At 42.8% G+C, this 25,376-nt stretch overlaps 2 protein-coding genes across 2 annotated transcripts in view; one reads left to right on the forward strand and one right to left on the reverse strand.

Moving 5' to 3' along the window:
* The first annotated feature begins 503 nt into the window (after positions 1–503).
* cpap (centrosome assembly and centriole elongation protein) lies at positions 504–16,542 on the forward strand. The gene is made up of 20 exons (XM_071538571.1): positions 504–599; positions 1,129–1,536; positions 2,433–2,559; positions 2,785–3,000; positions 3,211–3,343; positions 3,547–3,643; positions 3,974–4,735; positions 5,766–5,972; positions 6,030–6,657; positions 7,331–7,463; positions 9,341–9,506; positions 10,000–10,131; positions 10,816–10,953; positions 11,384–11,486; positions 11,902–12,047; positions 12,347–12,436; positions 13,289–13,429; positions 14,256–14,340; positions 14,923–15,043; positions 15,610–16,542. Exons 2-20 carry the CDS (start codon positions 1,153–1,155, stop codon positions 15,800–15,802), a joined length of 4,002 nt encoding a protein of 1,333 aa, XP_071394672.1. The 5' UTR covers positions 504–599; positions 1,129–1,152; the 3' UTR covers positions 15,803–16,542.
* Positions 16,543–17,449: 907 nt separating this feature from the next.
* Positions 17,450–25,376, reverse strand: part of rnf17 (ring finger protein 17) — a 33,530-nt gene continuing 25,603 nt past the window's right edge. The window contains exons 28-37 of the mRNA XM_071538572.1: positions 25,186–25,349; positions 24,852–24,977; positions 23,922–24,002; positions 23,152–23,274; positions 22,493–22,549; positions 22,128–22,238; positions 19,855–19,978; positions 19,425–19,560; positions 18,736–18,922; positions 17,450–17,569 (exon numbers count right to left, since the gene is read on the reverse strand). Coding sequence (XP_071394673.1) covers positions 17,450–17,569; positions 18,736–18,922; positions 19,425–19,560; positions 19,855–19,978; positions 22,128–22,238; positions 22,493–22,549; positions 23,152–23,274; positions 23,922–24,002; positions 24,852–24,977; positions 25,186–25,349 — 1,229 coding nt within the window. The remainder of the gene's footprint in view (positions 17,570–18,735; positions 18,923–19,424; positions 19,561–19,854; positions 19,979–22,127; positions 22,239–22,492; positions 22,550–23,151; positions 23,275–23,921; positions 24,003–24,851; positions 24,978–25,185; positions 25,350–25,376) is intronic.

Genomic DNA, 25,376 nt, shown 5'->3' on the forward strand with positions numbered 1-25,376 from the left:
TGTCAGGAAACACGTCCGTTATGTTAATATCAGTGTAAAAGCTCCCATCGAAAAGCTATAACGTAAAAGCGTAAAATAAAGCGAAAGACAACCAAGGCGTAATTAATTTGTTTGATATAACACTCAGAATATAATTTACTATACACAGAGGATTCAGCAACCAAACGGAAAATCTTCATCAAATACACTAACGTTAGCTAACTTTGCTGTATAACGCTAGGTGACTTTTATTGTGAAGTATTTGTTGAAGTATAGTTAAACCGGAAGTGATTTGAAAACAGTTATATTTTTCGATCATAAAGTTACTGTTAATCGTTGTAAAACGTGCAAATACCACATACGGTAAATCACGTAGTATTTTACACAGAGTGAAGATCAAAAGTAAAATGAAAAAAGATCAGATTAGCGAAATTGGAGTTGTAAAAATCATAATGTAAAATACATTGCCCATAATGCAACAGCTCGTTTGTAGTCGTTTTCTCCTCTCGCGGGCTTTGTTTTGATATGGCGGCAGGCTTCGAAACGCCTATCTGTCGTCTATCTTTAAAGTTTAAAACTATATTTAACTCGAGTAAATAATTTCGTCGTCTCTATCACAGGTAACTGCTGCATTTCGACATTGTTTATTGTTAGTGTGTCTTTCTCTAACTCACTATACCGGCTAACGTAATGTAAAAACCTTTGTTACACAACTAATTTAGCCTACTGTATACAGTCCAACCAGGCAGGCAACCTCAAAGGAGCCTTTTAAAATAAGTTGCTCCAATATTAATAAGAACGTTTTCAAGATCATTTAAATTGGGAGATAGCCTACATGGCATGTATGTTGTAGTTCAGGCACTGGGTCAACCGTGTCATTTTCATGAACAGCTAACGTTATAACTTAGTTAGCAAGGCTATAACTTAGTTTGCTGTTGCTAACAACAACAAACACTCCTTTAAACCGACACTTCACCTATGACATCGTGTGATATTGCTAATTAACTAACGTTACATCCGCGTAAACCAGCTACTAAAGATAGTTTTCCTAAATGTGGACATCATCTATAAATGCTTCGAAAGTGTATTAATGGTGTCTGCCTCTTAACCTGTCACCTTAATCTGTCGTCCTAATCCTGGATTACACAGAGAGCCTGCCGGAGACGACAGGTCATGTCATCCCCAGACGGGCTGCAGTACTCCCAGGCTGACTTCCTCGCCCGGTGGATGCCAAGCAGCTCCAGAGCCGGGGTGATCCTCAACCCCTCCCCGGACTTGGCTGGGTCTCTGCGGCACATGTCGGCTCTTGGCTCCCCGCCCCGGGACCCGGACGACTCCTTCACCTCCGACTTCGCCCCCCTGCCCGCCTCCACCAACAGCAGCTGCCTCAGTGTGGATGGCCTGTCTGGGCCGCCTGGAGGAGAGAGGAGTATGTCTCACAGGCCGGTGAACGGTCTGTACTCTGCTCCACCGACTAATTCAGCTGGAGAACTGGACTCTTTAGAGGAGGTGGCAAGCACATCCCAGGATGCTCCCCTGATGATGAAGCTGGAACAGGTAAGGACAGGTGATCTTCACCTTTTTCAGCCTGGGACCCATTGTTTTGCTTTTCAAAATCAAGTGTCACCCCTGCGTTTTAGTGCTTTTATAATGTAGAACATACCAGAAACAGGCACACAACATATTCATCTTTTTTTTGTCCCTAGTGTAACAAACTAAGGAGGGTTATGGGTGGCAAGAAGAGTCTAGTAGTTGTAGCAGTGAATACCTTATTTTGGGATACTCGAGTACAGCTTTACAGGCTCTTTAAAACATACTAAGGCTCTTATGACAAACCTACCGGAAACAGGCCTGCGACACAATGCGCTTTTTTGTCCCTAGTTTATGAGCTGCAAGTAGAGTGCCATAATTAAAACAACGACACGGATGCTGTGATGTGAGAAGACTGGGGCTGAATCAGTGAATACTTTTCTGATACTCAAGTACAGCTTTACTGAATGTGATTTATTTCCTCAGGCATTTTGTTGGGATTTCAGGGTCGATTACATCATTGCTTTGTGTTCTCCTAATACCCTCCCACTCCCACACACTCTCTCCCCCTCTCCCTGCTATTAGTTTCTTCCCCACAGGTTATTTATGGCGGGGCAGGGCAGGACTCACGTAGTTGAAAGAAGTGTTTGCATGCGAGGCAATTAGCACTTGTAATATGTTACTTTATCAGGTGTGTATTTGTGGTGGGCCTGTCTGACCTTGTGGTGCACAGCAACCAGGCAATTTGCATTATGGCAAACATTGGGGTGGATTCGGTGGCAGGATAGAGGTTCAACCCTCTGAAGCCCCTACCTGCTCACCTGCTCACTTACTGTAAGACACTCTGGATAAGAGTGTTGGCTAAATGTAAAGTAAATCGTAATAGACTGAAATGTAAGATTTGTGTGTGTGTGTGTGCTTAGTTGAGGCAGTGGCAGCAGCACATGCAGGAGCAGCTAAAAGCCCATCAGCTGGAGGAGCTCCTTCACCTCCAGGAGGAGCAGCAGAGGCTGCTGGGAATGATGAACGGGTCCCAGCACTGCGGAGGAGGTGAGAAGGCAAAATAAACCCTGTGTGATTTCAAATTTGATAGTTTGATTTGGTTCACTGGTGATCTGAAAATGTGTGGTTTGGATGGGAATCTATGAGCGGAGGTAAGCATTTGCCCTGCTAGTATGTTTTTTGTTTTTTTCTGTTTTGTTCCCATTTACCCCAGCTTCTTCCTGTATACGTCTCTATCCATAAACACTGAGCAGAATGTAATGCATCTTACAGATTACACAGAGGGATCAGGGGCAGAGTGGGGGGAGGACACACTCCAGGGGGCCTCTCCTCACCGAGAGAGCCTACACAGCCCCACCACAAACAGCCATGGAGTCCCTCAGGGCTCCGCCTATGGCCCCCGACAAGAGCCCAGGTCCCCACAGGCTGGGAGGCGGGGGCAGATACAGAGAGGTCGAGACCAGGAGGAGGTGGGAGACCAGACAGAGGGTGAGACAGCTGCTTCTTCTTCTTCTTGTATTTGCATTTAAAGAACAGAACAAGCACAACTCTTCTATTAATTTTATTTTTTTATTTCATTTTTGATGTGTTTGTTTGTTCAATTGTGGGATGCACCATAGCCACCGGCAGCCCCCCCCCCCCCCCCCCCCCAAAAACAAAAAATAAAAATGAAGCTGTAAGTCTTTTTCCTTCCTGCAGACACGTGGAGCTCCAGAGAAGACGAGCAGGAGCAGAGCCGCTATCAGGAGCTTGACACCACATTAGTACCGCATAATGGTTTCGCTACGACTGAAGACCACAGTAGAGACAAAGATAAAGTCTCACTGGACAGGTAAATACATTCACTATGATAATTACAGTATAGAATATAATAGCTAATAAATACAAGTACAATACATTGAAGATTAAAGATACAGCATGTATATGTGTTTATGTACACTTGTGTATGGGTGTGTTGTGTCAAACTTGTCCGTATGCATGTGTTTGCTGTGTGTGTGTGTGTTCGTGTATGTGTGTGTGTGTGTGTGTCTCCAGGCCCATCAAGCCTGGTATCAGCGGTCAGAAGCAGACGTTTGAGGAGCTGCTGGAGGAGCAGCTGAGGCTGGAGGAGCAGAGGGTGAAGGCTGCCCAGGTCAGAGGTCACACTGAGGGTTTCATCACAAAACATTACACATTTTGGAAGAAAAATGATGCCACCTGAAGATCATCAACAGGTTGAATCATAATGAGTATATAGCTTGAGAATCGCTATCCCTTAATATCTTCAAGAGGAGACGTAGTTTGCTTAACCAATCCAGTATGAGATCACTGTAACTAGTATGCACATTCATACAGGCACGCTCACTGTCTTTCACATGCACACACACTCACACATACGGATAGGTAAAGTTTTGTTAAAATTACTTGTATTAATGGTGATTTTGTTATTCAGAATCTATTTTGTGTCACTTCACCCCAACAGAACCAAGATGGAGATGCAGGGTTGAGAGCCCCTCCCAAGAGGGCCTTTTTGAAGAGAGGCGAGGGCCTTTCTAGATTCACCAACAATCGCAAAGCCTCTTTACCGATAAAGGAGGTGAAGAAGGATCCCAAACCACAGCCCCAGGCCCGGGTCATGACCCGCAGCAACTCGGAGCCTGCGGCCTTCCAGAAAAGCAGCGTGAACAGCAGCCAGCGGCTTCCCGTCCAGCGTAAAACCGCCATACTCAACAAGGAAAACCGTCCGAGAGACCGCTGTTCACCGCCTCAGGACATCAGAGCCGACGGCAAGGCAGCGCGGGCAAAGGTCCTGGGTAGCCACCAAAGACAGAACACAGGAGTAGAGTCTGTTCAAACTGTACAAACCAAACGGCATCAGGAGCAGAGCAGCAGGAAGGCGGGTCAGTCGGCTCAGACTGAGAGGAAAGCCGGGCCTCGCGCCGCTCCGCCAAACGCCGTGACCAAACAGGTGGGCGTGTCGGCGGTGCCGGGCAAGGCCGAGAACGACACCGCCAGAGAGAAAAGAAGACTGAATTCAGCAGAAGGTAGAACGGGGTCAGAAGAGGTAGAGGAAGGAGGAGGAGGAGAAGCTCCAGAGTATTCCTTCGAGTTGTCGTTCCAGGAGAAGCTGCAGCGCTGGGACGGCGACCGGCAGATGGAGAACATGGAGCTGGGAGAGTTCGAGCTGCTGGAGCAAGCGGCCGAGGAGCTTTCCTTCTCCTCCACCTCCTCCTTCGTCGTGAAGGTAATTTACTCAATTTACTCCACTAGCTTTCTTTCTTTTTTGTTCATTCCAAGTGGAGCTTGATGTTTCACTGAAAAACTTTGACTTTATTTTTCTGTGCCTGGTTGCATAAAATATCTTGAAAGTCTTGTTTAAGTGTAGGGCTGGGCAATAATTCAATATTATCGTTCATCGTCTTTCAGTGGAATCATATTGTGATGATATGAAGATATTTTAATATCGTGACACACATTTCTGCTGTCTAAATTGATGATGACAAGCAAATTTTACTTAAAAACTCTCATAAAATGAGGTATGGTAGGAATATTATTTGAATATTTCTGTTTTGTTTGACATCACACCTAACATTACCATTCAGTTCAATGAGATGAACATTAATTTGATTATTTAACGTGATTTTGCAGACATGAACCATATCGTGATATATATATATTGATATCGAGAAAAATCCTTATGATTATCGTGATATTGATTTCAACCATATCGCCCAGCCCTATTTAAGCGTTACATTATCTGTACCGTGGTGGTTTGTTGAAGAGGGTTGAATAAAGCTTGTCAAATGGTTAACTTAGCCCAGGGTTTTACAGTACACATAGACAAGAAAGATTAGGAGAGAGTGGGGGATGACACGTGACAAAGGTCCAGGGCCGGATTCAAAACCAGGATGTCGCGTTTATGTGGTATGCCCCTGAGCCACCAGGCCCTAGTTACCACAGCAACCATTCATTATGCAGTTCTTACAATTGTAAACCACATTTTGCAACAAAAAAGTATGTTCCCTTAGTTGCAAGATGAGGATTGCAAAAAATAAGTTTTATGCAACTTTGACCAGGATGGGGTGTACTTTTTAAAGGTTTTAATAATTGATGCATCCAGGCACTGCTTTCTAATTTCGAATGTCTTGATCACAGCCTCGATTGTGTGAGTTTTGTTTTCCCCTTTATCTTCTTATTTTATTCGACCTGTTGACTGTGAAGCCAGCGGTTGCTTGTATGATGTTTAAAGTCTGCGCTCTGCTCTCGACTCGCAGGTTCTTCAGATGGACCGGCAGCACCGGCAGCTCCAGGCCGCCAAGGGGCTCCACCAGCGCCGGCTCTCCTCCACCCCCATCAAGTCCCCCAAATCGTCTCCTCCCGCTGCACTTCACAGGTGCAACAGCAGTGGCAGAAGTGGGAGTAGCAGCAGCAGCAGCGGCGGTGCGACGTGTAAAAGCAACTCCTCAGACTCTGAAGCACTGGTGGCGAAGGTGAGGGACGAGACGCTTAAGGACACAGTTAGTGATGAAGACGATGAGGTCGAGGAGGAGGAAGAGGAGGACGGGAGCGAAGGGAAGCACGAGACCTCGGACGTTTCATCCTGCTGCGGCTCTGACTTCGGAGACCAGGAAGCGGTGGTCGAACCGCCGGTGTTTCCCGGCGCCGTGTGCTTCCCCGCGCCATCGAACCCGCCGTATGACAAGCGGTCATACCAGGACCAGGACAGCTGCAGGGAGACGGGCTCCGATGGGACGGGACGGGACGGCGAGGGGAGCGACGGCGTCCTCAGCGACCCCGACGACTCCACCCTGATGGAGGACAGAGACCAGCAGCGGGGCAGACTGGTGTTTGATGACGACGACACGTGGAACGACCCGGAGGACGCTGCCGGCGGCCCGCCCAATGACAGCGGAGGAGCCAGCCCGGTTTCCAAGGCGACGGGATTCTCTCCGCCGGAAAGGGCTTTGATGAGGAAGGTGGCGGTGAGCAAAGGCGTGGAGCTGGATAAGGGCGTGGCCGTAAGTTTGGCCAATCAGGAGCCGGAGTCCCCTCTTCCCGCCTCCCAGCTCATGGCGAGGTTGTTCCCCTCGCTGAAGCCGAAGGCCCAGAACGCACCTCTTCCTCCTGCTGCTGCTCCTGAGCCCAGAAAGGCAGAAGAGGCACCAGGTGAGACGAACAACACTTGTAGCTCTTTAAAGACCCGGGAAGTGTCATGGAGAGCGTGATTTGCTTCCGTGTGTTGACACATCTCCGAATGAAACAGAAAGTTAGGGCGGGAAGCGTCAGTGGGAGGGGCTTATTTGAATATTAATGAGATATGGAGGAAGCGGGTGCATCAACGTCAAATTGGCTCAGATCAAACATGGACAGCAGTCTGCACTTAGTTGTGGAGGATTTTGTTTTTTTGTTTTTGATCGTAGGGTTAGAGGCTTTTTGAGTCCTGGGGCCATATTTATATATATATTTTTTTTTCTATTATTTATTTGGCATCTTTGTATTTATTAGACTGTTTTAAAGTTGAGAGAGACAGGAAAGACTGGGACAGAGAGGGGGATGACATGCGACAATGGTGCTGGGACAGATTCAAACCTAGAACGTCACGTTTACATGGTACGCGTCTTAAAAACTTGACAGGATTACACTAAAGAATACAGATCTGGGCTGACTGATTAGGTCAAAAAAATAGCAAACTTTAGACATTGTGAAGAGATAAAACTGGTCACAGATCAGCACTGCTCATCTGTCTCGAGCGTGATCAGTAGGAATGATTTTCACTTTTCTCTGTGTGTGTGTGTGTGTGTGTGTGTGTGTGTGTGTGTGTGTGTGTGTGTGTGTCCAGGCCAGCAGGTCCAGTCCAGACAGCTGAGGGAGAGACTGGTAGAGCTGGAGATTGAGATCGAGCGCTTCAAGAAGGAGAACGCTGCTCTGGCCAAACTGAGACAGGAGAACGAGAAGAACCAGGAGAACCTCAGGTAGCACAGTCCGTTTTTCATATTTTGCTTTACTCTATGGTAACAATTTTACCTGTTGCTGCATGATTTTGGATATTCAGATTCCTTACAGTGGTGATAAAGGTCAAAATCATTTGAACTGGCTCTTTATCTTTCTAGACAGTAATAGGTCGTCCATCCTCTTTCTTCTAACGTGTTCATTATGGTGACAGTAGGCTGGTTTTGTGAATACTCCAGCCACTAGCCAGTTTGTTAAGGTGATGGAAAAACAAGATCAGAATCATGCGGTCCAGTTCGATTCCAGGTTCTGGCATCTGTTGGCTCAAGAGAAACTAGAAAGGTGCATTTTCTGGAGAAAATGCGTGTGATTGCTGAGAGTGCAAACTGTGGCACTGGTGCAGTTTAGTGTGGGTACAGCTCATCCTTTCTGTTGGCTGTCTGTGACCGGTCTGTCACTCTCCTCTTTCCCTCTTTCTTATCCTATGGCTGTATCTATGTCACATATTTCTGTCTGTCTCCACTTGTTGACTCTCTCATCTGCTTGACTCTCCCTGTTCTTCAGTTGCTGTCTCACTCTCCTGTGTGTGTGTGTGTGTGTGTGTGTGGATGTGTACGTAACAGCAGCTGTGTGTGTGTGTGCGTGTTTTTGAACATGACTGTGGATCGTCTGTTCAAACTGAAACGGCTGAAGCAAAGTATAATATGTGTATGTAATGTTAAAACTGTGAGAAATGTGGCAGTTTAAAACACTTCTGTGAAGGAGCTGTAATGAGTGTCAAAGTGATAAGTAATAATGTTAGAAATGTACGGAAGGCTTATGTGTAACAGCTGGAAGGTGGAAGAGTTTGAATACTATAATAAGAGTAGGAAGGCTATTTTGTAAGAGGGGAGGGGTACAAGGAGGATGAAAAGTAGGTATATATTCAGTAGAAAAAAAACAAAGTAAGAAAGTGACGAAAGTAATAATGAAAGTAATAATGTTAGAAATGTAATAATACTAAGAAATAAAAAGGTATGAAAATATTTAAAAGACATGTTGAAATGGAGAAGAGTGAAATAAGCAGAAGAGCTGCATGTGTAAGAGAGCATCAGTGCAGCAGAAACTAGTGTGAAATAGAGTGGAAATGTTCTAAAATGTACTAAAATGTAACAGTACTAAGAAGGTAAAAAGGTATAAAAATATGTAGTTGGCAGGAAGAGTAGGAAGGCGAACAAACTATCTTTCAGGCTTTTCAGGCAAAGTGAGAACAAAAGGAGACAGAAGGCCTTTGGCCTCCAGAGGCGCCCTCAGCGCACATTCAGGACCAATCCCTCTATAGCTGATAGTTTGGTAACCGGTTGGTGTAATAATTCATCACACCGGCTAAATAATATCTTGTCAGTCACCAGCTGTTGCTCCACTTTGTTCACTTAGTTTTTTCCAGTCAATCAACCGAGGTGCAAATCATGAGTGCTTTTGTTAAAATGTTCAGTCTTTCTTCTCTAAATGGAAACTGACTTGTTGCAATATGTTAAGTTACAAAGACATATTGAAACCAGGGGTCCCCAAACTTTTTCAAGGATCCCTAGATAGATAATGTTCCGTTTTGGAGCACAGACCCCCGTTTGATAAAGGGTTTGTTCCATTTGAGAAGTTGTCTGTCTCTACTTCCGTGTTACGTAACATATTGCTGAATATAGATAGGATAAGTATGTGATTGAGACTTGATTTATACAGAGGATGGTATCGTTCCTACACTACTGTTACTCTTGCTACCCAGGTAAATACAGTGAAATGAAATGCAGCTTTGATTAAGTTCTAAAGATGACTACAGGATTGCTTCTCGTCTGTATTTTTGGTCTGTGTGTGTGTGTGTGTGTGTGTGGTCCTGATCTCATCCCTGGATGTTCTGTTGCAGGAGGGAGCGTGTGGAGTTTGAGCAGATGAAGGTGGAGCAGCTGTCCAGGTTTGAGGAGTACAAGAAGGAGGAGAGCAGGAAGCTTCAGAAGGAGCGTAAGGTGTTCGAGAAGCACGCCTCGGCCGCCAGATCCATGCCGGACAAGAAGGAACGAGAGGAGATCCAGGTGAGACTCTCACACACACACACACACACACACAAACACGCACAACTAGTCCTATACCACCATTGTGTCATAGTTAAAGGGGAATGTCACCCATGTTAAGAATTCACAGTATTCCTGTGCCCCAAGACAGGAATATTATTTTAAATATAAAATAAATAATGTGCCAAATGTTTGAGTTCCAACTAGACTGAGTTTGTCAAGTTTGGCTGCTCTCTCTCTCCAATGTAGAGTAAGGCTTGCTCGACCAAAGGCCAGAGGGAACACCCAGCAGCTCTTTGAACTGTTTCAGATGTTTAAAGCTCCATTTTATTACAGTTACTGAATGTTAGGAATGCTCAAAATCTTGGTGGATGATGAACATAGAGTGACACTAAAGAAGATAACTAACATGGGTGACCGTCCCCTTTAAGGATTCACAAAGTCATTCATTGTCTATGGAGCAGACATGGCATGGTGGCATTCCCCTTTAATCCCTCCTCCTCCCCCTCCTCAGGCTCTGAAGCAGCAGCTGGGCTCCCTGCAGGAGGAGTTGAGGAGGAGAGAGACTCGCTGGTCCTCCACCCACAGCCGCCTGCGGCAGCAGATGGACTCCCTCAGCCAGGAGAACACCAGCCTGCGGGACGAGGTGCACTCCTGACCTTTGACCCCTTAGAAATCACAGTGACACTGTGTGTCACCTGAGAAGATTCACATGAAACCGTTAAATATTAGGGCTGCACAATTATGGCTAAAGTGTTAATCTTCTACTGTAATCATGATTATTTATCATGATTTATTATTTGAGGAACAGTTATTTTACTCGCAGATTTGACTACATTCATTCATTCTTTTTTTTCTGGGTTCTGTGTTTCTATTCCCCCCCCCATGCGCTCTATTCTTATTTCTATTCTGTTTTTCTTTGCTGTATGCTATCACTATTGACAGCCGCATCATACAATTTCCCCATGGGGACCATTAAAGTTTCATCTTAATTCTCTGAACTAAAATGATATATGTACAATTGTACATAATTAATTGTGCAGCCCTATTTTTGCTTTTTGTAAAGTTTTTATTCCACTACTGCTTTTCCTTACGTTTAACTTTTCTTATGTTTAACCCTTATTTTCTTCAAACTATTTTGATTGAATTGCTGTTTTATACTTTTTCAGACTGTTTTTGGCCTTCTCCTCTTTCAATTTGTATTTTTAATTTTGATCATCTTTTACTTTTCTGCCTTCTTACTCATCATGACTGTCTATCTGCATGACTGTTGTATTCTCAGCCTCTTCTCAGTTTGTGTTTTAATATGTCATATCCTTTTAATCTTCAGGTTCGCACCCTGGAAACACTCCGCCTCAGCTCCTGGAAGAAAAACCATGCAGACGCAGAGAAAGACAAAGAGAAGAAGGAAGGGCCCAAAATGTTTGAGAGCAGCGGGCCGTCTGCCACCAAAGGGGTTAAATTTGCTGTAAGTCCGTTCTGTGCAATGGACTTGAATCTGTTCTCTGAAATATCTGTCTGTCTTGGGTTAGGATAGCATTTCTCTATTATTCAGTATTCCTGTAAATTTTCCATTTAAGTATTCCATACTTTCTTCCAGACCTTAATTTCTTGGCTGGATTTGCAGATGTTAAATCAGGGTGTTCAACATGATGTGTACTGAAGAATAATCTTCAGGTGTAAAGTGACTGAGTTTACAGGCATGTAAATTGCAACATCATGTATGTATCAGAACAACAGCGTGATTATTTTTTATCAGTGTACTTTTCTTTGGCAATTCCCAAACTCTTCCAGACTGGTGCAGGAGCCCTGATTATTTCTTGATATCTTTTTGCCACATTTTCTGTCATGTTTGTATCAGTTTGATATCTCCAGTGTGTCTGTCTTTGTGTTTTCAGTCTCCTCTGGACTCCAGCAGCAGCAGCAGCAGCAGTCCTCCACAGAGCTGCACAGCTGCAGCCACCAGAGGGAGCCAGAGGGACAACTGTCTGGCTGCTGCAGGTACAGTGAACCAGCAAAACCTTCACAGACATGATGGGGCTGATTGTTAGGCAACTTTGGGACGTTTAAAGCAGCGAATAGTAAACCTTTTTGTCTTGGGATGCAAATTGAGGATAGATGTTGATGCAGGGGGCAAAAAGTGAGGTAAAGTAATATTCTTCCCAAAATCAAGACTGAAATATTGATTTAGAATTGTGATCACAATATCTGGCAAAATAATACAACTTTATTTATATAGCACTTGCTTTACAAAAAAAAAAATGCTTTACAAAAAAGCTAAAAAAAAAAAAAAAGATCAGTATTGTAATTTGAGCCTTAGTTGATCTCCACTACAGTCTTCACCAAACAAAAACCGAACCAAGATCACACTCCTGGTTTACTGTCAGGCAGCTGAGTGTCTCCTGTTGATTCCCAGCAGGGATGAAGAGCAGCCTGAGGAAGCCGGCAGGTCCAGGCTCTTCCTCCTCCTCCTCATCCTCTTCAGTCCCTGGCAGGAGGATGGAGGAGAGGCGAGCGTCAGCGCCTGGCAGCAGCCAGGAGCACACACACAACACTCCACCGGTAAGAACCACAGTCACATGAAACTACACTGCTACACTGATCCCTGTAGGGAGGGGGTTCTGCAGCAGCAAACTGCAATAAGATACAGCACAGAAAATGAATAATAGATCAAATGGGGTTTATTAATAGATCATATCACTTTACAGATATATACATTCAGCTTGCTTTAGCTATAAGAGATGCATGGCATACATTGTGGCTGCACACACACACACACACACACACACACAGCTCTGACATGTTTGAAAGTATAGTGTGGGATCCATGTCGACTCATTTGTTGTTTATATATTTTTACAGAAAAGAGCTTCTTTCCAAAGTGATCCAGAGTACAGTGAGGCCAAAGAGCCAGAGTTGAACCAAGAGGTGATCACACATCCTGATGGGAAGGTGAGGAGGAAACATATGGAGATGTTTTTGTAGCAAAACATTCAAGTATCTTATGATAAATCCTAAAAGCTCAGTGGGAACCATCAGGTAGAATTTATCAGTACAACATTTTGAGATTTCTGTGTTGAAATCTGCAAAACTTTGGATCCTGTGTTTTAGCTGATTTTTCTTCACCAGCAGCCTGTTGCACCAGCTGAATGTGTGTTGGATTGTAAGTCAGGATGTAAAGTTGACACTAAATTTTATGTTGAAACGAGTTGCACCATGGAGACTCAAGGTACAACTTAACTAGTATAGCGTAAATGGAAAACTAAAATATTGTCTCAGACAGCAACGTTTTAAAACTGTGGCCAATAAGGTTCGAGGCAAATCAATTCCTCCTGCTCCAATGGTAACCCAAATTAAATTAGCTAGATTTATGCTCTTTTTATACTAGCGAATATTATCACCAAACATCAACAAATAGGTATATACAAAGTTTGAGAATTTATTCATAGTTTGTCCCCCAGTACCCACTACAACCACAGACATAAATCTATTTATACAACTAAATCTACCTAACAGACAACAATACTGACATCAAGTAGCCTGGTATCCAGCCCCTATGAATCGCAGTTTTCAGCACTCTTTGAATTTACATGGTGATTCATAAGGAATAAGAAGGACCTTATGAATCGCCATGCAAATTCAAAGAGTGCTGAAAACTGTGATCCACAGGGGCTGGATACCAGGCTAGACATCAAGTGGACTTGGACTAGATGTCAGTTGGTGTTGAAGACGAAGAAGTCGTTTCACAGTGGGATTGTTTAACTTACATGAGACCTGATGATGACTCTGTTTCTGTTCCTCCAGACAGAGAAGGTTCTGGCGGGCGGCGGCCGCCTCGTCGTCTTCCCCAACGGGACGAGGAAGGAGCTTTCAGCAGACGGACTGACGGCTAAAGTCACTTTCTTCAACGGAGACACCAAGCAGGTCATGGCCGACCAGAGAGTGGTGAGACGGTTTTGGAATATTAATTTACCCAGGGAAGATTTGCTGAGCACGTCTGTTATTTGACAGCAGCACATTTACACAGCTATACCACCACAGCCTTCTCCTGGATATTCAGCAACTCTTTTTTGGACTTTAAATGCCTTGGGGAGAGACTCTCATTGACTTCTCGTTTCTCTATCCATAAGGCTGCTGCCCGCACTCACAAAATCAATAGCTGTCATTAAATTAAAAAAAAAGAGAAAAGAGTTTAGTTACGAAATGAAATCTTTTCCATTTGGGGAAGAAAGTAAAATCTGCCCTTGCAAAGTGACTGATGGCACAAAATTAAAACTAATTATGGTACTGTGTAAAGGAAAGCAAGTCTTGGTGGACAAGATAACACTTATTTAGACAAGATTTTCTATATTTTAAGGAGGTTGAACGATGGATTTTTTCCCCCAGAGTGAATTTATAGCATTTTGGAAATAAACTCTTTAAATGTTTTTCCTTTTTTCACTGGAACAGTAGGGAAGGTAGGAAACGCTCTGGCAAAGACAAAAAACAAGATCGTGGCTGTGAGGTTAATGTGCTGCAGGCACAAAAAGTGGATTCTCTCATCTTTTTGTTGGAGGATTATGGACAGTTGGCAGTCTCCTAATATTCAGTGAAAAGGGAATTCTGCTGAAATTAACTTTTAAACTGTAGGAAAATGTCGACTTCTGTGGAATAACAAGCTAAAAGTCACTTTTGGTATAATTTCCCATTAAGATTTTCTACTGTAGCAATATGTCAGTCTGTATCTGTGTCATTTGAACTCTGTCTTCACGGCTCTGCTCCTGTCCTCCAGATCTACTACTATGCGGACGCCCAGACGACACACACCACCTACCCAGACGGCATGGAGGTGCTGCACTTCCCCAACAACCAGACTGGTGAGACTGATGACCATTAACTTCACCACACACACTTTTGGTTTGTACTCAGCCTGGGAAATGAACCACCAGCCACAAGCTGGTACATTTGGGCTGCGGCTGCTAGGTTTCTACTGGCAGCTAACTGCTGTTTGGAGGTTCTTCTCTATTCTAAAAATCTATTCAAAAACACTGAAAAGTGACTAAATTTCGATTTGACTCTACGACTTACTTTGGAGATCCTGTACTAACAGTCTAGCTGGCTGGTAAATTTAGGTAACCAGCTATTGTTTGAATGTTCTTTTCTATTCTAAAAATCAAATTAAATGGTCAAACAGTGAAAATAGACTATGCATTTTGGAGATGATGAATCACTGTGGCTGGTACACAAAAAGTAAATTCCTGTAGATGTGTATGCTAGCTGGTTCCATAAAGATAACGCGGAAAAGGAAGTTAAACAAAAAAATAGTGAAAGTAGCCAATGAATTTTGGACAAAAAGTCAATTTCCTGCCCCAGACTGTTTTGTATACCAGTACTTCACATACTGCCACCAGTGATTTGCAGCAGCAGTTGTTTACCGTCGTCTTCTATTTCATTTCCAGAAAAGCATTTCCCGGACGGCCGTAAGGAGATCACATTCCCGGACCAGACGGTGAAGAACCTGTTCCCCGACGGCCGGGAGGAGAGCGTGCTGACAGACGGGACCATCATACAGGTCAACCTGTAAGTGTGAAACTCCACAGATCATACAGGTCAACCTGTAAGTCTGAAACTCCACAGATCATACAGGTCAACCTGTAAGTGTGAAACTCCACAGATCATACAGGTCAACCTGTAAGTGTGAAACTCCACAGATCATACAGGTCAACCTGTAAGTGTGAAACTCCACAGATCATACAGGTCAACCTGTAAGTGTGAAACTCCACAGATCATACAGGTCAACCTGTAAGTGTGAAACTCCACAGATCATACAGGTCAACCTGTAAGTGTGAAACTCCACAGATCATACAGGTCAACCTGTAAGTCTGAAACTCCACAGATCATACAGGTCAACCTGTAAGTGTGAAACTCCATAGATTCAGCTTCTCTCATTGTTTCTGCATTTAGAGTACAACCATCTTTGGTTTGGTCAGTGTCCAAACCTGACAGTAAAATTTAATTTGGGTAAACGGAACGAGTGTACAGTATCTCAGTTAGTGGGGATGGGACACTCATGATCTGGGCTGATAAAATCACCTAGTGCAGCTTCACCGAACGCTAACTGAGGCCGGATGTGTGTTTCCTCTCAGGGACGGCAGCAAGGAGATCCAGTTCAACACGGGCCAGAAGGAGATCCACACCGCCGACTACAAGAGGAGGGAGTATCCGGACGGGACGGTGAAGACGGTCTACACCGACGGCAGACAGGAGACCCGCTACCCCACCGGACGGCTCCGCGTCAAAGACAAAGACGGAAACGTTATCGCAGACAACCGGCTGTAGAGTCTGAATCGTTTGGTCCTAACGCACAGTTCAAACACTCCAAACCAGGAACATTTGAAAAAAAACATCCTAGGTGTTTTTGTGATACTCCCAGGACTCCTCACTCACTACCTCACCTGCTGCCCACACCAGAGGCGACGCAAACACAGCGAGCTTCTGAAACTGGATTTTAAATCTAATTTATATTTCTGATTTATTTATTTTTGTTAATGTTCTGTCTGAGTTTTGGTCCTAAATTGGATATACCATTTAAATCAAGTAACACCAATTCTGTCTTAAAGCTCCCCCAGCTGTTTTTAACAGCATTGTAAACAAAATCCTAATGTTTTTGTGATGCAAAAAATGAAACCTTTTCTTTGGTTCCATCGGTTAAACTGAAATGATATTCACGCACAAAGATGTTTTTTAATGATAATTTAAGACTCAGCCTGTGGATCCAGCTGCTGTCTCTCACAGCCCATCAGCCCCCATTCACATCTGGTTGGCAAGGATATTTTAGCACTAACACAGGTTGAAAAATCGACTTGTAATATTTCCTCTATGACTTGGAGCAATGGAGTAAACAGTTGATAGTTATGAGATGTTTTTGTGAAACCATGAAGTGTCACCTGTGCAGCACTGCTTCAGGTTGTATGTGGTGTGCATGAGTTTGTTGTATGTTTGTGTGTGTGGATTTTCTTGTTTGTTGTGTAGTGATTTTAATTTGTACAAATGTTTAAATACATATTTATTTTCTTAGCTGACTGACTGTATATTTTTTGTAAAATAAATTTTATCTCTTTTTATTGATTTGGACATGAAATAATTCTCCCTGTAATTGTTCTGCTGTTTGAGTCGGTCAGGCTTGTTTCAGTGTGATTCAGCAGCAGAGCTCCTCCTGCTGGTCGTTTTATTAACAACATGAAAAATGGATTTATTCTATCTTTGAGTTGCTCATGAGGTGAAGCCTGTTTGATAGGGATGAGCTAACTTAGGAAAGAAAACTGAATTAGTGGTAGTTATGACAAAGGAAATGCTACAAGAGGGTTAAAGAACAGTGGAAGGCTTTAATCTGCACCCTTCATACAGACAAACTGCTTTGAGATTTTGAAAAATGAGTAGAAACTAAAGTGCTCAGAGTCAACGAGCCTCGCAGCAACAGCCATACTTAAAACCAAACATCGCTTTACAGGAATAGTGTTTTTTGTTCAAAATAAAAGACTGCAAATTTTCTGCAGTGTCACAAAGTGAAAACAGCAGTGAAGCAGCACAACCTGACGTGAAGTCAACACGGTCGATCTGGCTACGGCTACACAAAACTCTGATTTTGCTCACACTGATCAGATCTTCGAAACCAGATATGAAAATGATGTGAATTCTACATAATATGGACGCAATCCAGCCAGAGAGATGGAGAGGCAGATGAAGTAAGGCAGACAGATTCAGATAAACAGCCACAGGAGACGCACGTCACATAACAGACACTTTCAAGTGACAAAGTGTGAACATACAGCGATGATGTGAGCTCATAAAATCTGATCTCAAGAGTGTGTAGCCGTAGCCTCTGTCTCCGATAACTGAACTTAAAGTGACTGCTGTTTTTGTTTTTTTTTAAGCGTAAAACATACACATTTAAAATAACGTAGAACACCTGTAGCGTGTGGCGTGTCAGTCGAGGTCGAGGTCGAGGTCGAGGTCGAGGTCGGCCAGGCCGCTTCTCACCAGAGGAAGATGGACCAGCTCTCCTTTCTCGTTGTGCAGCAGCACCGTCAGCTCCGGCTGCCTGGACTGCAGAGACGGGGACAATTTAAGCTGCAATGAGCAAAATCTCTCGACCACTAGAGGGCAACAGAAACCACAACACATTTGTAAATGACACACAGCAAAGCCACTGCACTACAGAGGCCTATGAAGGATAAATTCTAATAGCTAAGCTAACCGTACCAGCTGAGAAGTGTCACCGGTTACCAGTCTCACTTTGACAGATCTTTCTCCTGCTGAAGGTCACATGTCCCACAATGACAAGTGAGGAGGCAGGTAGCAAGTTTACTAGTTTAACAAGTTTACTAGTTTAACAAATTTAGTTTAACAAGTTTACTAGTTTAACAAGTTTACTAGTTTAACAAATTTAGTTTAACAAGTTTACTAGTTTAACAAGTTTAATTTAACAAGTTTACTGTTTTAATAAGTTTACTAGTTTAACAAGTTTACTAGCTTAACAAGTTTACTGTTTTAATAAGTTTACAATTTTAACAAGTTTACTAGTTTAACAAGTTTACTGTTTTAATAAGTTTACTAGTTTAACAAGTTTACTAGTTTAACAAATTTAGTTTAACAAGTTTACTAGTTTAACAAGTTTAATTCAACGAGTTTACTGTTTTAATAAGTTTACTAGTTTAACAAGTTTACTATCTTAACAAGTTTACTGTTTTAATAAGTTTACAATTTTAACAAGTTTACTAGTTTAACAAGTTTACTGTTTTAATAAGTTTACTAGTTTAACAAGTTTACTGTTTTAACAAGTTTACTAGTTTAACAAGTTTACTAGTTTAACAAGTTTACTCGCTCGCTTCATTGATTCCACCATTACGAGAATTTTTACAGGGATGGGAGGGGGTGAGTGCCGCTTTCAAACAGCGAGGGAGGAGACAAGCTAGTTTTAAAACAATGAAAAGCTACTGAATGGAGCGGGAGGAGCTTCGTTCAGGAGCCAAATTTGACAACAAGCTTTAGAAAAGAGGAGAAAGCTGCAACACGGCTGCTGCTGGGGGGATTGGTTTATATTGTTATGTATCAGTGAAATCTCCACATAACTCATTAGTTTCAGGGTTGGTTATAGGGTCTGATATTGCAGCTTTAAATTAATCATTCAACAGGTGTAGCTAAGATGTTTCCGTTAGTGCTGTTAAACAGTGTGTGTGTGTGTGTGTGTGTGTGTGTGTGTGTGTCCGCACCACGACCGAGGCGGTGATGCGTGCGTGCAGCAGGTCGATCATGTCCAGTGCAGCCTTGGTGCTCCACCTGGGGCTGTAGGGCAGCACGTCTCTCTCCAGGCCCACGCTGGGAGCCTTGAAGCCGGCGACCCGAACCTTCAGCGCCTGCACCGGGAACCGCAGCAGCTCCGCCGGCATCCTGCGCAGCCTGACAGCCAGTCCCCATATTTCGCTTTTTAAAAAATATTTATCACCATTTTTACCTACTGTATATTCACTAGAATTAACAAATACAAAAAATATACAAACAAATAGTCCACAAATACCAGCAATATCGATAGAATAATCTTTTTTCAACAACCACTTCTCCATTCTTCATCTCATAGTAGTTCTCTTACATCTCAACAAAATCAATCAATGGATTTTCCCTTTCCATCCGTGTGTGTGTGTGTGTGTGTGTGTGTGTGTGTGTGTCTGTCTGTCTCACTCTCTCTCTCACTGGACATTACAGAACTTAAATCTCAAATTTTAAACAAATTTCCAAGTCTGCATGAGTGTCAGTTTGCATACATTTGTTAACAATTCTTTTACTTCTCAACTTCTTCAACCAATGGATTTTCGCTTTCCACGAGACAACTCTCCATTGTGTATGTGTGTGTGTGTGTGTGTGTGTGTGTGTGTGTGTGTGTGTGTGTGTGTGAGCTTCCTACTTGCTGGTGGGCAGCGTGTCGTCGGAGCCGAAGTCGACGTGTTTGACCAGCATCATGACGGGGTCGGTGCTGATGAAGTTCATCAGCTTGGCCCGGTAGTATTTCCCATCGCTGTACTCTGCCAGGCAGGGAGCGCCTGGACAGACAGGCAGACCAGGCACAGATACTGGGGCTTAACATCAAGCTTTAAATATCTAGCTGGCTATAGGCCTGTGCCTATATGAAAATTTCATAGTATGATTTTCTTGACCAAAATTATCTCGATATACAACATTATCTTGATGGTTTTTACAAACAAAACTTTAAAAACAGTACTGTAATGTGTTTCAATGACTTAAAAACTAATTTATCATATCAATCACAAGACATTTGACTTTTTCTTAAACGTCTTAAGTGAAGTAATGTAAAGGATCCTGTATGCTTGGTTTACCAGGAGGGAAGCTGGTGAGCCGCGGCAGACTGTCCACATCCTGGTTGATTCTGGCCAGAGCCTCGACCAGACTCTCTGCATCCACCTTCACATCAGCAGGCCCCTCCACAGGCCACAGGAACAGCTGCCACACACACACACACACACACACACACACACACACACACAGATGTGGGTCTCCACTCGAGAAAAGCACTAGTACTTTACTGACACCTCTGATACCTGAATCAAGAGTTTAGTATACACGAGTATAGCTTAATAAATGTTTACATGGTGCTAATTCTTAGTACCTGTAATTAAGTCTGATAATGTAAATAGCCAATCATTTGTCGATTGTGATATTTGAATTTGTCTTTTGTCCGCTCTCTCCTTTCTCTGTGGAACGCACAAACTTGTTATAAAATAATACCAAGTCTAAGCAATGTAAACAAAACCTACTGCACTGAAACAGTGAAGTGAAATGTAAGCAAATGGTAAGTTTTATGTCTGTTTTCATGTTTTGTGTGGAGCCCAGGAAGAGTAGCTGATGCATCACACACCTGGACCCCCTCTTGAACTAACCTATCTTCTTCCAGAATTTTTTTTTTTTTTTTCGAATGCTACTTATTCCTATTAACAGGCCTAGCTGACGAAGACTGTGATGCACAGTTGGTTTCACTACTGTTGACAAAATTCACTTATTGTAAGTCGCTTTGGACACAAGCGTCTTACTAAATGACATAATGTAATGTAATCATGAACAGCCCATGGGGATCGTAATAACAAATATTAAACAATAAACAATGCATATTCTACATACATTATATGCTCTTTGCACTGGACTGTCAATTGTAAACTACAAACATCTGTAAATCTGTCAGTAATCATGAGGAGAATCCTGTTTAGTCAGAAGACACTTTTTATTAGCATCAGCAAAACACAACTTCTTTAATATCTTTTTAATTATTTATATCCTTTATTACCTTTTTGTTTACATCCTTAAGTGTCTTTTACACCTCTATCCTTTACTGCTGCAATCACCCCATTTCCTCTCAGGGATTAAGGTCATCTCATTTTAGACAATGGTATCTCTATGGTTAGCTAGTTAGCAAAGCCTATAGACCAGTGGTTCTCAGCTTGGGGTCCAGGGACTACCAGGGGTCCTTGAGGGGGTTCCAGGGGGTCCACAGCAAGTTTATTTAAGCAATATCACACGAGAGGGAGTGCTGCTGTATTGTATATCAGTGGCCTTGTGCCTACGACCGAATCACAGCTGTGATCTGATATACAGTACAACAGCACAACTTCGAGTGTGATATTGCTTTTATACAACAGTTTTATAAACAAAGCTATTCATCAAGTAATGGTAATTTGTGACAACAGATGATTTTTGTCTGTTATTTGTCTCTGCCAACAAAAACAGTTCCCTCAGGATTCACTACCAAGTGTTGCCAAGCAACAGGTAAACTGTTTCCTGACTGCAAGCTAGCTAAGCTAGCTACTTTGAGGTTAGCACAGACGATTTCAGCTTACTTTCTTCCCAAACTTCCGCCTCGGCCGACCGTTCATAATTAAGGTCAAATATATCCATATTTGCGCTGTCGCTACTAGGTGCGAATGAAGTTAGTGTTTTGTGTGGACGTGTATTGGAAATATCTGGTAAGCATTTGTTTGTTGCACAACACTGTGTATTGTCTGCTAGAAGTGCTAACCAGCTGGTTAGCTAGCAGCTACTCAGCTAACGTCAGATGACGTTGTCGTAATCCGCTTTTTATTTCTCCTCACAAGAAGCTCCAGGCAGAGCTTTCTCCACACAGAAAACGCTATGTGTGAACGCAGCCTGATCAAGGTTACATTAGAACTCCTGTGAAGCAGAGTGATACATACAGTAAAGTGTCCCAGTGCTGTTATACTGTATATCAGCACTCATGGAATGCCTCTTGTCCAATCAAATTGCTCGACCGGAACTAACTGTTGTATAAGAATTGTTAAACTTCACCATTATTTCATTTACAAGAAGTTAACACAATTAGAGAATGTAGAACAAAGAGACTGTTTTGATCATATTTTCTCTGTTATCTCTCTGCTTACAATACAGATAGTCATGGTATTCTGGACAAAATCATATCTGACAATAAAAATATTCTCAGATTTGGGTCTGAGAGACAAAATCTCATCAGATGGGGGTCCGTGGCTCTAATGTGGACTAAATTAGGGGTCCTTGATATGAAAAAGGTTGAGAATCACTGCTCTAGACTGTAAATCAGCAGGTTTTCTCTGTGGTGAGTGTTTACCTCGTTGGGGGTCCAGAGGTGTTTGACTCTGACCTGGAACTGCTGTCCCTCCTGTGGCAGCTCTGGGTAGGTGAAGGGCCCGAGCACTGGCTCCTCTGGGCTCTTCAGACCCTGCAGACAAAAGCAACAGCAGCAGCACTCAGAGCATTTTATAGTCAAAGGTAACGTAAACGTAACGTGTAAAGCGCAAATGTAAACAATGTGGCGGTGCTTACATTTACGTTTTTCTTATACTTCCGCATCGATGTGCGTGTAGCATGTTGTTGAAATCCCGTATACAGAGATGCAGTGTTTAAAAAAAGAGAGAGGAACAGGAAGCAGACGAATCTATAGGATTTCAATTAAAGGACGCTCCTCTCTCTTACCTCAGTGTCGATGTCCCAGTCATCCAGGCAGGCCACAGGAGACGCCATTATGTGTTCCTGCAGAGAGACACACATGTTGCTGCTGCTTCATCTGAAACTTACACAGCTTCTGACCGTCTTCATCTGCTTTTCTACATATCTAAAATACTCATATTGGGTTCATTTTCTCTGGGCAGTTGCACTGACATGAGCAAAATGTAGCTCTGCTTCAAAATAATGTCTAGCATTGGAGTCAAGCTTTATTGTCAAGTAAATTTACATAGAATACTAAAACATACCAAGAAATGCTATATACTATCCACTTCTGTACTACCAATCCTTTCCAATCCCAAAACTTTGAAGACATTTTTCTCAGTCTCATTACTCCAAACAAAAAACGGACAAAACACTCCTGTCCTGGTTATGTAAGAAGGCAGAAAGTGCTGAATTATGGGTAAGTTTTGGGTAAGTATGGGTATGTTTTTTCATGCTTTTATCTTGTTTCTTGTGTCTTTGTTCTTTTATTTATTCATTCCTTGTTCTTTTTAGTCTGACTCTTTTTTATGCAAATAGCAAATAAACTTTAAACTTATAGTTCTGGAGAAAACAGACCCACACCATCTCTCTCTCTCTCTCTCTCTCTCTCTCTCTCACACATACACACACACACACACACACACCTGCTGTGCTAAGGCGGAGTGGTCCATGGAGGCGTGCTGGTGGTGACACAGGATCCTGCTGAGCGCCATCCCATCCAGGGAGATGTGGACCGTCAGACAGTCCCGCGGCTCTGTCGGCAGCTCCTGAACATGAAGAGGTTCATTCCAAAATACACACACACACACACACACACACACACATCCACTGTGTTAAACATGTGACACCTGCTCTGACAGAGTGCAGCTGTATGAGAGTAAAACTCATTTAAAAATCAAGTTGTGTTTGAAAATATTGAGCAATCATAATTTTTTTCATTACAAACTGGAAACTTTGCATTTTTGAAACGGTTCACATAGTAATACTTTCATTATCAAAAAGCAGATACATACATACATTTTTATAGACTTACTTTCACGTAATGTTTTTTGCCCGCCTCTTGTTTTCTTATGTTTTTAATTTTTAACTGCTTTTTTGTTTGAATCTATTTCCTAACATTTATCTCCTTTCTTACAACTTGTATTTATTTTTTGTAAACTCTGCTTTTAGGGAGGTGTATAAATCCAGCTTGTTGTTAATATTACTCCAACAGCCACTTTGGAAAGTAACAAGGCTCAGAGCTCCTTTTATATTCTATTTATTTATTTATTCTATTTGGCTGGTGAAATAGTGACAGTGGCTGGTGACTTTATGAATGGCCGGCGGACAGAGCAGTGAGTGTTACAGTACCACACATCTCTGCACTGTGACAGTATTATTATATGTGAGTGTGAAGTTTCCATGTTAACTTTACCATGACCTGCACGTCCACACAGCGGTTCAGCAGCAGCTCCTTCAGCAGAGCCACCGCATCCGGCTGCCACTGTCTGCCAACCTGGGGGAAAAAGAAAAAGGGACATATTAAATATTTACAATTGAGAAACAGAGTTTACTATAGGGCTGAACGATTTTGAAAAAATATCTAATTGTGATTATTTTGACTGATATTGCAATTGCGATATGATTTGCGATATTTGAGGGAATGATAATTTTTACATCGTTATTCTCATTTTCATTGAAAAACTTATGGTGTGATTTTTGCGGGGATCTGTACCAAACAAAGATGTTTTCTTAAGTCTGTAGAATATGATGTGTAGGCCAGGACATCTCTGCAGCACCACAATATTTCATTTAAAATGCTATTTTGACACATTTCACCTTTAACAAATATTGCGCCTCCTGCGATTTGAAAATTGCAGGAGTTACTTACTATGAATCCAGGGAAACACTGACAGAGAGAGAGAGACACGCAGATATAAAGATAAACAGATACAGACAGGCAGACAAATATAAACACACAAAAAATAAATAAAATAAAGTAATGCCATTCAAGTTTGTCACTAAAATCCTGTGCAGCTGTGGCTCTAGACAGGGTATCTGCAGGTTTCAGAAAGCCAAATTTAAAACTTTTTAAGGCCTTTTTAAAATTCTACCATGAATTAGATTTACGACCAATTAAAAAACAAAATAAAGAAACAAAGCTGGCAACAACCAGCCATTTCCAACTCAACATAACTGTATATAAGATCATTTTAAAACTTGATAAGTCCTTAAATTTAGCTTATTTATATTGAGACTTTTTTAAAAAGGACCTGTGTATACCCTGACACACACACACACACACACACACACACACACACACACACACACACACACAGACACACACACACGCTCTCTCTCTTACAGGGTTGACTCCATGCAGCTGGCAGGGCATACAGAGATGAGGAACGTCTTCACACAGCAGCATGGGGTAGACATGAACCACCGGGATGTTCTCCACCTCCACCAGGCCGTAGTCCACGTAACGCACCTGGTAACACACACACACACACACACACACACACACACACACACACACAGAAGCCCATACAGACACATTACAGACATTAATATACCTGCAACATTCTATTCCATAGCATTCATGGAGCCATCTATTCTAAGTGGTTGAAACTGACAAGGAAAACTCAACATGTGGTAAAACTCTGGTGTGTGTGTGTGTGTGTGTGTGTGTTCCTGACCTTGACCTGCCCCCCCAGGGCCTCCAGCAGCTGTCCTCGGTACCACAGCATGTCCGTTCCGATGACAGCGCAGCCCAGCACCGACTTCCAGGTGTAGGGCTTCTGTCTGGGCAGCGTCTTCATGCTCTGCTGGATCCGATCCCTCAGCTGCTCCAGCTGACACTCTGACACACACACACACACACACAGGC

This window comes from Centroberyx affinis, unplaced genomic scaffold (assembly GCF_046629955.1).
Source record: "Centroberyx affinis isolate AG114_WGS23_722 - 3 ecotype Tasmania unplaced genomic scaffold, CSIRO-AGI_Caff_v1 ptg003299l_1, whole genome shotgun sequence".
NCBI lineage: Eukaryota > Metazoa > Chordata > Actinopteri > Beryciformes > Berycidae > Centroberyx > Centroberyx affinis.